Source organism: Pleurodeles waltl, chromosome 2_2 (assembly GCF_031143425.1).
Source record: "Pleurodeles waltl isolate 20211129_DDA chromosome 2_2, aPleWal1.hap1.20221129, whole genome shotgun sequence".
Taxonomy (NCBI): Eukaryota; Metazoa; Chordata; class Amphibia; order Caudata; family Salamandridae; genus Pleurodeles; species Pleurodeles waltl.
In genome coordinates, this window is record NC_090439.1 from 63,072,618 (window position 1) to 63,086,087 (window position 13,470).

Below are 13,470 nucleotides of genomic sequence, written 5' to 3' on the forward strand. Positions count from 1 at the left end.
TTCTGAATGCATGACTGGCATATCTGGATCATATAAAACTCAACAAAATGATGTATTTCTTTCAGTGTTAAGCCATCTTTTAGATACCTGTGGTATTGGTGACCATTTCCTATAGTAGTTTTAAAGTAGATAGGATTTTGCAGCATTCAATTTTAAGTTGTGACATCTAGTACTTTTCACAACGTTGGGGAAAGAATGAATTCTAGAAATAAAAAACATTTCTCCTTATCCCAATTACTACTACAATTGCTACTGAGGTATGTGTATATTTTCTATATTAGTACAAAATTGGCAGTACAGAAGGTGTGTACAATTCCTCTGAACCAGACTGAAACATGTAATAAATATACTTTACAGCTTACCCCAAAACAATAAAAAGAAAGTAGTTTGATCTTCACCAGGACACAACATAAAAACATTGCACCAAGTTCCAATGACAGCTTTTTCAAACACATTTAGGAGACTTTTATAAGCAATATACGTTTACAATTCTTCACGGCTTTCTCTAGATCGCATCATCCAATTTGCTCAGTGGCTCGCTTTATGGACTTACAAAGGTACAAAAAGCTGCCCTACCTGCTCTAATTATGAGAGTACTTGATAAGCCCACTCCTTTTTGACGAATCAAGTTATGCAATTAAACATTTGGCAATGTTAATGAGTTTGTCTGCAGAGATTAGTAGGATATTGGGCCAGTACTGATAATTTCCACTTTCACTGATAAAGAAAACATGTATTAGAAGCATTCAAGCTCATGATTTGAAGTCCATTAAAACAGTACTGTAAATGACACTGTGGAATGTCAAGTCCAAATGTCACTACCAAAGTAGATGAATGGTACCCACCATATTAAAAAGTAACAAATGTGCCAAAACTTTGGAGAGAAAATGTTTCTAAAAAAAATTAAAAAATAGGCCATGTTCTAATTAAACATAGGCCATGTGAAAAGTCATGTTGCAGAGCTAGAGAATAATAAACTAGGCATGAAATTGGTGTTATTCTTCCCCCTTATGCATTAAAAGAAGGCATCTAATGATTTTGAACTGGGCATACCCTATTGTCCTAATAGTCACGGTATCCAGTCTGTAACGAGAGGAACAGAGAAATGAGTAGGTGCTGATTTAGACCCATAGTGCGGACATCAGCCACGAACCCTCTGTTGAGGATTTGGACTTCCTTTTTTTAAACCACTACTTTTCTGAAAAGCAAGAAAAATGGCTATGGTTCATCTAGCAAGTAAACCTTGGAAGTGGGGATAATAGTACAATGAAATTTCAAGTGTTTCCCTTATGTTCCAGAAGGGTATATGTGCTATCATGCTTTTGCTTCCTTCATGCCTCCTAACAGCATGGTTAAAGTAACAGCTTTGACACAGACATACTATTTCTGCACACCTTTTGTACGGCAGGTGGAAAATTGTACAGGACAAAATTCTGCCCTTGTTTTTAAAAACCACTGCTTACAATGTGCCAAGCCTGTTTTGTCCTCAAGGATCAGAGTATTGTAGTTTCTACTTTGGAAAAATAGATCTCTTTGGACGAATGAATAAATCTAAGAACATAGAAAATGCAACCCCCTTCAAGTAAAAATTATTTTTTTCAGACCTACATCACTGCAAACTTTCTGTTGAGCAGGACCCTGGGTCTAATTCCTGTAAAGGTCCCTTTCCTGTTCAGTGACTTTTCTAAGACATGACTCCTCAAATCCGGGTTGCAATGATCCCTCACCTCCCCAAAGGAGTTAGGCAGAAGAGCTCATCATACTCACATAGGCTTTACAACTGCACAGGGCTCATGGGGGGTTCAAAGGGCTTTGGCTTGAGCCCATCACACAGAGGAAGTCACTTCTCCTAACGGACTGGAATCTTCACATTGTGTATCTTTAAAAATGCCATTACAAGTTGAGAATGTACAGTAGTTCTAGTGCAGATTGAAAACACATCAGATAAAGTAAATAACACCATGGAAAATAGCAATGGCCAAGAACATTCAATTTCAATATGCATACAGCCCTTGGAGTCCAGCTACAAGAGTGAGAGGCATAGCGACATCCCTCTAGAGACCAACATGCACCCATGGTCTCGGTACAATAAAATATGGTTGGAAGGAGGAAAATATGGACACCTGCAAACAACACACTGATGCTCCTTCATATTTGCTGTGCTAATACTTGTATTAATGTTAACTCAATTTAGAATAATACTCTGACCACCAACGTCAGAAAACAGGCCAACAAGTAAGTCAATATCTTAAGACATCTTACCTGGCTGCACAGTAAATGCTTATAATTTGTTCTCTGTGTATTTCTTTTTTTTTTTTTTTTTTACAAAACTCTCAAGGATTTTTATCGACCTGAGCTTATATTGACTGCACAATATCAACTACCAACATATCGTCAAGGTAAGTCAATGTGGAGTTAAAGCAGTAAATCTGATCTCCCCCACCAAAGTATTCTCAAAATATTCGTTGGATAATCAGTACTGTGCATCAACACTTTTGACTTCCAATTTCGACATATAACAAATGTATCAGGAGTTGATCTCTTTTCCTAGATCAGATAGCACCTCCAGCAGTGGCTGTTAAAATGAAGTGTTTGGAGTTCGCTCGCAAACTTTCGTCAGGTTATAAAAATATCTAGGTGCCATAAAATATCACTGTCTTCATTTTAACACTGATAGTTGGATTGAAAGCTAGTTAGATGAATTTCATTTCCTGTCTGTCCTATTTGTTGCATTTTAGTCAACTTCATGGCGATGACATAACCAAACTTTAGGTTTGTCCACAATGTTTTTCTCACAGATTGATATCTTTCTCTGTGGGGATTTCAGAAGAAGTTATTTTAGTAACAGCATCTGCACTCCTGATTTCAAACTAGTACAGAATCATTTTTTTTAATAGAAATGGGGAATCAGTGTTAGTTACAATTTTTTTTTTTTTTATTACATGCATTGATATACTGGTATGGGAATATAATGAGGGAACTGAAAAGCAGCTTGGTATTAGGGAGTTGAATTGCTAGCAGATTAATTAAGTATCTTTACCCCTCTAATAGCAATGCTTGCCAAATTTACTTCAAGTTTTTTTGTGCATTTACTTTCTTTTTGTGTGATACTGCTATGGTGTATTGCATATACTATTAACACGTTTAGAATTCTAAGGGTTTACTGTTAAGTCACTTCAAAAAAAAATAATTTCCAGGAAATGTTCAGCATATGTTTCGAGAAACAAGTCATCTCGTAATCAAATCGTTCAATTAAAAAAGATGACAGGGAACTACATCAAAGTAACTTGCAAAAAAGTATACCTAAATTTACAATCGAAATTTGTGGAATGTAGGAATTTTAGCACATGCTATATAATACCAAGATTAAAAATATAGGCTAGGTTCTATTGCATTCCACAAAACTGCACCTTACAAATTGTAACACGTGGATCTGTTCTGCAGATACAAAATGTGCAAAATAACTATTCTATTCAGGAGCCCATGATAGTTGTTCCCACATTATGGAGTTAAAGTCCCTCATCTGTTTGGTCGAGTAAGACTTCGTAGTAAGGCTGCCAGTGCAACTAACCTTACTGATACAGTGATACGAAATCACGAGTATTTTTTAAACGTAATAAAACGCCCAAAAAGTAAAGTACTCACATTTATAAGCCTATTTGCAATCTTAGACATCAATGTCAACATAATAGAGAGCAGAGAAAAAAACTGTTTGCAGTCCGCGGCGTGATTTACACTCCCAAACATTCTGAATTGAGGAAGCAAGTCAGCGCAGGTGTATGGGACATTACCCGGATCAGCCAATCAAATTTGTTGATAAAGTTAAATAATCATTGAAATAAACCATCTGGTTGGTTCAATCCGTACACTAAGCGTGTCAATGTATGTTGCAGCCACGCAGCTGGTAATACTGCGAATACAATGCACAAACCTGAATGTCTTCTTTCTCTTTCGTGTGTGTTTTTTTTAATTTTATTTTTTAATTATTCTGGCTTTGTATGGGCTCCTGAAAAAGGAATACTGCTGGAATTTACCGATCTAGTACGCAAATGATGTCACTGGTACAGGGCTGCACTGCGACAGATTTAATCACCACGTTATTTGCTAATCTTTCAAATAAAAACAGATCAACCTGAGAATAATGGCTGCCTTACAAAACTGCCTCAAACTAATTAGCAAAACCAATAAACGAGGCAAAGTGTTGGGAACAGATAAACTACTAATCACCAAAGTGCACAAAACACCACAGTAGTCATAGTATATTCCCTTGTAGGTGCACACTGTAAGACACCGTGTACAGTACAGGAAACTGAAGAGCGGATTATAAATAACTGTGGGGCTTCCTCTGAAGTACAAAGACTACATATGAAGAGCATTCACATTCTTGGCTTTCAAAAGACAATTAAAACAGGAACTGAAAATAACATCCCAATCTCTAATATGAAAATAATGATAAATTAACAATTTACAGAAGTGATAAAAGATAATATACTCTCACAAAAAGTTACATACAATATTTTGAGCAACTAAGTTCAGAGCCTAAGAAAAGAACTCCACCTCTCACCAGGAGAGGTAAGTGGAGTGGTTCTGTGATCAGTCCAGCTTCTTTATCAGTGGGTTTCTTTCTTCCTCCTCTGGGCTGAAGTCAGTACAGAAACCATTAGGCATCTGAGCTGAAGGGGTGTGTAGGCAGCTTTCATATCCTGTATGTTCGGGGTATATGTACTCCTCTGCAAAGTCTGGGTGCACCTCTGCAAATGTGTAGAATTGATCTAGAAAAGAAGGAAATAACTTTAACAATATATAGGGAATCGGCTTTTAAATATATATTAACATTGTCATACAGCCACTAAAAAAGAGTGAAGTTCATGCAAAAAAAGCTATTAGACTAGATCAATCCCTATCTTTCTGGAAACAATAATCCTCTGCAGGAATCCTATATGTTATTAACAATATTCAACCCAATAATCCTGTTTCCTTTGCCAGGCTATCTGAAGGGTTCCATCTAACCCTCTGGATTTTTACCACTTTTTAACACTGAAAGTAGATTTAAGGTACTTTAAAAAGCCACATAAGGCTGAATAATCTTTCTTCATAATCTAGTCTCCAAGAACCATATGGCTTCATTATTATAAAAAAAAAAAACCTACAAAAGATGTCCAACAACTAGAGACTGATAAAGTTCAACAAAGATGGGACAAGTCATGTTGTAAATATAATATCAAACCCATCCTTCCCAGTAAATGGCACAATATATGGAGCTCTTTGCTACGAAATGAAGTTCCTCACCTCTTATCACAATGCAAATTTTGGATGGTGTTAGACTTGGCATCCTCGGCATGGTCTCCCCTGACTTTTTTGCTTGTGCTTCCCATGTCTTAACTGTGCGTTGGACTCTGTTTTTGGTACTCTGGGCAATTTACCACTTCTAGCCAGTGCTAAAGTGCAAGTGCACCCTGTAATTGGCTTTTCCATGATTGGCACATTTGATTGACTAGTAAGTCCCTAGTAAAGTGCACTAGAGGTGCCCAGGGCCCATAAATCAAATGCTACTACTGGGCCTGCAGCACGGATTGTGCCACCCACATGAGTAGCCCTGTAAACATGGCTCAGACCAGCCACTGCAGTGTCTCTGTGTGCAGTTTTAACCTGCCAATTCAACCTGGTAAAAGTACCCACTTGCCAGGCCCAAACCATCCCTTTTTATATATATATACAGCAACCCCTAATTAGGCCCTAGGTAATCCCATGGGAAGGGTGCAGTGTATGTTGAAGGTGGGATATGTACTGGTGTGTTTTACATGACCTAACAGTGAAACACTGCCAAATTCGTTTTTCACTGTTGCAAGGCCTATCTCTCTCATAGGTTGACATGGGGGCTGCCTCTAAATCTTTTAATGACAGTGTCCCTTTGGGAGCAGATGGAAATGTGGAGTTTGGTGTCTCTGAACTTACAATTTAAAAACACATCTTTTGATAAAGTTGTTTTTTAAATTGACAGTTTCAAAATGCCACTTTTAGAAAGTTGGCATTTTCTTGCTTAAACCATTCTGTGACCGCTTGCATCCCATGTTTGGGTCAGACTGACAGTTGGGCTGTTTGTGAAGCGCCTCTAGACAGTGACACAAAGAGAGCTGGGGTGTAGCCTGCATATCATGATGGGCCATCTGAGCTAGAGTGGAGGGAGGAGTGGTCACTTCCACCTGAATGGGTTGTGCCTGCCCATGCACAATGCGGTCTCCAACCCCCTGGTGTGAGTCTGGAGTCAGGCCTGTGCAAGACGGGATCTTGTGAACAACAGAATTTCCTTTGAGGTTTGTCAACTTCAAAGGCAAAAAGGGTATAGGTAGTGGACCCAAACTCCCAGATTTTCAGATTACTTCTGGAACAAAAAGGAACCTCTGCCAAGGAGAAGACTGGACTTTGTGGTATATTCCTGCTTGTGAAGAATTTCCAAGGGCTTGGATTGAGCTTGCCTCCTGTTTTGAAGTCTCAAGGCCATCAAAGACTTCCTCTGCCAGCACCTGGACTCTCTGCTGAGACTCCTGCCCTGCCAAGTGGTGCCCTATCCAGTCCCTGGGCCCTTGAGAGGTGAAGTTAGCAGGAAAAGGACTGAAATCCACGCACAGAACACTGTGAGGGGAAGATTTTGACGCACCACCTGAAACGTGGCTGATAAACGCCACGCCACCCGCTTCGCTGCTAAAATCAAAGCTCTACCAGCATCGCGGCTGTAGAAACGAAGCAACACCCTTTTGCAGCTGCAGATAATGACGCAAATCCCACACAGCATGGTTTTCTAACACCATACAGCCGGATTTCTCACGCATCATAGCTGGGCCTCAAAAAACAACGCAAGCAGATGCAAGTCTGAGGTGTCCCATCCGGAAATCGACGCATCGCTCTCTTGCAGGACAGAAAAACAACGCAACACCTACCTGACCGGAGAAGAAATGACGCACGGACTCACTTGAGAGTAAGGAATCGGCACATCGCTGACTTTTCCGATGCACACTGACCCGTGCAGCTTTATTTTTGACGCAAACCTGGTACTTTGTTTTACAACAACGTTTCCAATGTTTTCTATGGAGTAAGACTCTTATTCTTTTGACAATTCATACCTTGACTTGTTTATGTTGGATTTTTGTAGTTTTGGTCTTGTTTGATTTAGATTTTTCTAAACTGGTGTGCTGTCCATTTTGTAGTGTTTTCACTGTATTACTGTATGTGTTGGTACAATTACCTTCCACACTGCATTTGAGATGAGCCTGACTGCTTGTGCCAAGCTACCAAGGGGGTGAGCAGGGCCTACCGTAAGTGTGTATCTCCACTGCCCGGACTACAGAAGCACAGATAATATAGTACATAACACTACATATAACAGCATGTCATCTCAACTACTATGGTCCAAACTTGATCTTTACTTGCCAAAAATGAACCCTCCCTGAATATACTATATGATAAATTCAGTGTTATATAACTGAACATAATATTTCCGTACTTTTCCCTTTACTTCTACTTTTTTTTTCTTTTCCTTCTCCTCTTCTGCCTATCCTTTCTCTTCAATGTAATAAATGAACTTACAGATGATCATTACAGCATAGTATTTCAATGTTTCTACCTATTAAGTATCTTGATGTACTCTTAATCGGATATTGTATGGTACTTACTAATGCACTGTTCTTTATTATTATGATGAAATCTTCTATTTACAAAATAAAAAAAATTGAAATAAAAAAAGAAGGATTGCTCCAACATTTTCCTCTCGAAGGACTAGACTTCTGAAAACAGAGCCATTCGACATGTTCCTCTTGAAGAACGAAATTCCTGAAAAAGGAGCCATTTTTGGGGCACGGCATGGACAGCAAAGGAGGCGGCTGCTAACTGCTGAGCTCCAATCCTACAGGCCCCACAGCCTAAGTAATTCTGACACCAGTACGATCGGCGAGAACTTAGCAGAACACCTCAGGGGGTGTGGGGGGAACCAATGACTACTGGAATTCTGCCTCTTTGCACCCTCCCAGCGATCAGGGACAGCGGTTGCCTGGTGTGCTGCACCGAGAGGGTACGGCTAGCCAAGAAGGTGAGAAGGCCCAGCAGAACAGCAGGACGTGGACCAGGACTGAGGCCATGAGGGCCAAGTGTTGTGTCCCATAATTCTCGCAGGGCAAGAGAGGGGCTGAAGTGACAGTAAAGAGTGGCTGCCCTGCAGTGGCAGGGCTTCTAAGGAGCGCTGGGGCCTGAAAGCAACAGTAAGCCGCTCTGGAAACCACAAGAGAGCCCGAGACAAGAAGGGTGGGGCACACAAGGGGCAGGGGAGATCCAGGCCTAGACTGGATATGTCTGAAGGACAGTTTGCAGTTGGTGAGGTGCTGCCCACCTCCCCACCAGTGCTTGTATGGGTGACAGCTCGAGATTTGGCTCACAACCCACATGCTCCGACCCAGCCACTTCTGCGTGGTCAAGGAACTAAAATATCCCAGCCCCCTGCTGCGACAAGCCAGAACCATAGATAATCAGCAATAAGTGGTCAGCCTCGGGATTGCTTTGTGCCAGAGAAGAGGACCTCCATCAACTGCACAGTGTTTGAACACGACATACACTCCAGAGGCCGCCTAGAGTATTTGGTGGTCCCCAAACAGAATAAGATGGTGCAGGGTGCTGGGTGCACAGCTGGGTGGTGAAACAATGCTAGAGGTCCACACGGACAGAATTCTGCCAGCAATCCTTGATACGAAAGCAGCACTATATCAGAAAATGTGGACCATGTCCTTGGATGTGGGCCGGCTGCGGGCAGATCATAAAAAACTAGTGGTGAAGGTAGTGGATGCAGAACGTTCCTTAAATGAGATTACACCACAAGGCACAGATCATGCCACAAAGATTCCACAAATGCAATCTAACATCAGTAAGGTGACAGCCCGATCGGATAATGCAGAGCGCTGTTCCAGGAGCAACAATGTGCGACTACTTGGGATCCCAGAGCAGGCGGACGGACCCAGCACAGAACTCTATGGGGAAAAACGGTTGCTGGAGATGGTGCTCAGGGGTTGAGCCTCCGTTATGTTTATGGCAGAGCTTGCCCACAGAATCCCAGGGAAGCTGCCTCTACCGGGTGCACCATCAGGGTCGATAATTGCACAACTATTCAACTTTAGGGACCGAAACCACATTCTACAAGAGGCACAAAAAAAGAACCCCAGGTTGATACAGGGCAATCAACCCAACATATATACCAACTACACCACAGCTGTCTGAAACAAGAAAGTAAAAAACACATGCAAGCACTGAAATTAAAATATGCTCTGCTTTTAACTGCAAAACTACTTATATCCATATCAGGGGAAGTTTTTCTTTGTTTGTGCCGGTGAGACTTGGGACTGGTTGGAGCATAAGGGCTATCCAATCCTGGGATTGTTTGAGCAGATTCACCACCTGGAGTGGTGGGAGCAGAGACCTAACCGTTCAGTTAAGCAGAGTAGTAAGGGAACCCCGACAAGAGACTAAGTCGGAATGACTCATTTAAAAGTGGTTCAAAGCCCAGAAAGGGCACCCATTGTCAATGAACAACAAATGTCAACCCTGTCGATTGACTCCCATGAATAAGAAGACAGTGATTAATTATCTGGAGATGGCTCGGGGAGGGGAATTGGGTCTGCCAGTGGTTACCACCCCCATCATGGGGGATGAAATGGTCTAGGGGTCCTAACAAGGGGGTACTCACCCTGGAGAGACTGGCAGCTGGAACCCAGGATAATGAAGCCCAACACGCCAGGGCGGACGAAGAAAGGGGAGCTGAGAGACCAAGGCATGCTTTGTGGAGCCGCAGGATTGTAACCCTAGTTGGGTGAAGTATAAATTTTTGGGGTGGGGAAATTGACAACCGTTACCTCAGGCTTTGGGAAGGTGGCTAGTTGCAAAGGTGCTGCATGAGGAAACAGGGTGGCTTAGGGATCTATGGGGACAGTTTGTAGGGGTAGTGGGTGGGAGAAGCGCGCAGGCACTTGTTGGAGGTATCCTTATGTGTATAGACACAGGGGTAACTGGGTCGCACACTGTAAAGACACGCCACCTCCACAGTCAGGTTGGAGCAGCCCTCACGATTTTATCCTTTATGGACGTGCAGCACCCTACAAAAGGATATACTTGCCCAAATTTCTATAAACTCTGAAAAATTCCCTACTTAAGATCCAAGATTTTTTTTTCAAACAAGTGGTGGCCACGGCGAGGATACTGCTATAGGGTGGCAGTGCCCACAGGATAGCAATGTCAGTACTGGCCAGGAAAGTATCTGATAGGGGTATCGCTCTGCCCGACCTCAGATTGTACTACTGGGTGACCCAACTAGTAGCTGTCAATGACTGGATGTTTACGGAACAGAGTGTAGTGAAATATGTGTTTTTGACCATTGACTTTGTGTTGCACCACTTTGCACCTGGATTAGTTGTCCAGTGTCCACCAGTTGCAGATTACATTTTGTGTTCAGTTTAGCTGCCTATTGACATTATCGTAGCGTTAGACATGGTCAGTGTTATTCCACATAGTAAACTGTGCTTGTTTTCGTGTTCTTTCTCACCAAGGGCTTTGGTTGATAAGAATGTGCCCAGACAGCAGAGAACGGCTTTGTTTTGATTTAGCATCTTGGGACTGTGGCCAAATCCCAATGTGTTATTTTCAAAGCAGACCTAAACTAGCCAGCATGTTTGAATATTTCTTTTTTATGGGAGTTTTTCTTTCCAGAGAGCCCCTCTCCAGTTCTTTAAGATATAAAAAGATGGCCCTGCTCAGTAGCAGTGAAATTTCTGAAACCTCAGTCAGGATTAGACATCAAATGCCTGACACCTGTCCCGTGAGGTTGGAGATCTTTCTTGCAGTTGAACGGGGTCATCTTCTTGCTGGCATGAGAAAGATGAAGCATCTGACAGGCCCTACGGTAATGAATTTTTACTTCATTCTTTGCTTTGCATAATCATAACTACATATATTTGCTGTGTACATTGCAGTTGAGAATCATTTTGGTATATTTTCCTTTCATTGCTGTGACTATATTTAAACGTGTGCTTTTAACATGCTAACCTCCTTTTTTATGAACCTTGTGGTGAAATAATAATAAATATCTTCTTTGAACTAATAAGGGCCTTCCAGAGATTTTTGTCAGTTCGGTCATTAGTGAAAGCAAAACACAGAGGGAGCCCTTCCTGGCACCAGATAGGAGAGTAACAGAACCAGGGATCTATAATGGGCAGCTCCATGGCAAGGGGAAATTGACAACATTGCCATCCCCCACTGCCATGGTAATTAGGGCCTGGAGAGGAGCCACAAAACCCATTGGATGGCAAGGGACCCTTATCCTGGGATGACAAAGCTTTCGTGCCACTGCAAGGAGTTGAGGAGCAGAAAAACTGGGGCATCCTGGGGATATTGAAGTTGGGGGGCGTGTGGATCACAGGAAGCCTGACATCCTTTGAAGAACTCCAGGCACAGTATGAACTAAAGAGTCAATATCTGCAATAAGTGCAAATCAGGTATCTCCTACCTGGTTGTATAGGCCCAACTGAAGAGATACTTGAGGAGCGCCCCCTAGAGTATAGGGTACTAGAGTTTAGGGAAATATGTGCTTCACTACACAGGTATGCCAGCTCCCCCATATCTAATACACTAATAGCCAATAGCACCCTCTGCTCAGAGATCCCAGAGACAGATGGGAGAGCAATTAAGTAAGATGATGAACAGAGGGGAGGATTGGGGGTGGGGCTTGCTACTACTCTGGGGAGATAGTGATAAGGGCAAACTTCAGGTTAATCCAGTTCAAAATACTCCATAGGGCATACTTCACCAGAATGCAGCTTTTCACTATGAATAGATGCTCGAGGGGTTGCAAACAACGGGGCACATCACTGCACACACTGTGGGAGTGTTCCACACTGGGCCCCTTTCAGGTGGGAATTAGAACCAGATTAACTAAGGTCCTAGACACCCCAACTAGAACCCACAACCAAATTAATAAATCTTAACATTTGGGGAGAACAATCATTGGACAAATATACTATCTATTCTGTAACATAGCTATAAATGGTGGCCAGACGCACTCTAAAGAAATGGAACAGTGCCATGGTTCTGAGGGTTGAGGACTGGAAAGTTAACATGAACTGTTGCATGAGGGCCAAAGAACTAATATATAAGGCTCAGACCTGTCCGAACAAGTTCACACAAATAAGGGGCCATGTAAAGCCCAGGTCGGTGACAGACTGAGAATCCATGGGGTGGCGGGGGTTTGGCTTGTCGAGACAGACAACGGAGAAGATTCCTCAGGAGGACAGTGGAAAAGAGGGATTAAGCTAGCAGCCAAGAAAGACTCAGTGGAGATGGTTCAATTGTCCAATGTCAAGAAAACAATCTGTGACAATGGGGAGAAAGGGTATGATTGCCGGTCAAATGTCCTCACAGTCGGTTGCCCCAGAGGTGTGTTGTGTTTGGAGCATTTGAAAAATCAATAAAACTTGTTTGAAAAAAAAAAAAAAAAAAGAGTCATTCAGCATCTTCCCTTTGAAGGACTGAGGGCTAAAAGTATGAAGATTGGTAACTGGTCTCACCAAAAAGCATTTTTTGTGATTCAGGATTTGGTAATCCCTATTATCAATGTAAAAAAGTGATATCTTGCCCATTAGTGGGTTGCTATTTGTAACCCACTAGGATTTGCTGCCATCACAGAGGTGGTGGCCTGCTACGGTCAGCAGACCACCAGGTCTGTTATTGCTTATAAATAACGCATTTTTTTTTTTTAATAAATGCATCCCATTTTCCTAAAAGGAAAACAGGATGTGTTTAAAAATAAAAATGAAAAGGTTTAAAAACAAATTTTGTTAACAGTAGGCAGTGGTCCGTGCGACCACTCTGCTCTTTAAAAATATTTATTCAACCATTTTCAAAGGGGAAGGAATCCTAAAGGGACCACTTCTTATTTGGAAATGGGTTACCAACAACTTTGAATTGGCATTAAAGTGCTAATGTTTTGCAACAGCATTTCAAGCGCAAAACATTTGTACATACCAGTACGAATCAGTATTTGGATGAGACACCCTGAACTCTTCCGCTGGGGTCTCTGTGCCGGGCGCCAGACTGCTTCCTCCCCACTGCCCTCCAAGAAGAACTGAGCAAATGGCGTGTGCCACACAGCTGTGACAAGGCACAGGGCCCACAGGCTAGAGGCTTGGCCTGGTGCGGGGGCTTCCTGCTGATGGTCATGGAGCACTCCTTGCTGTATTTGGCGGCTCCATCATTACAGCCACCAGTGCAAGAGACAGTACCATGAAGCCCTGAGACCTGGGACTGCCTGGCCCACCAACAAGTCACTTAAACCTCTGGGGACACCCTGAAACGGGTGAGCACCGTTGGTGGCAGAGGGTTCAAGAAAGAGGTGACTGCAAGTTGGGGGGTGGAGTCTGATTCTCCTCTCCCCTGCCTGGCATC

General features: G+C 42.4%; 1 protein-coding gene across 3 annotated transcripts in view; it reads right to left on the bottom strand.

Moving 5' to 3' along the window:
- Positions 1 to 2,303: 2,303 nt before the first annotated feature.
- LPCAT1 (lysophosphatidylcholine acyltransferase 1) overlaps positions 2,304 to 13,470 on the bottom strand; it is a 510,913-nt gene continuing 499,746 nt past the window's right edge. For all 3 annotated transcript variants that reach the window (XM_069219452.1, XM_069219453.1, XM_069219454.1), the window contains exon 14: positions 2,304 to 4,772. In XM_069219452.1, coding sequence (XP_069075553.1) covers positions 4,594 to 4,772 — 179 coding nt within the window. In that variant the 3' untranslated portion in view covers positions 2,304 to 4,593. The remainder of the gene's footprint in view (positions 4,773 to 13,470) is intronic.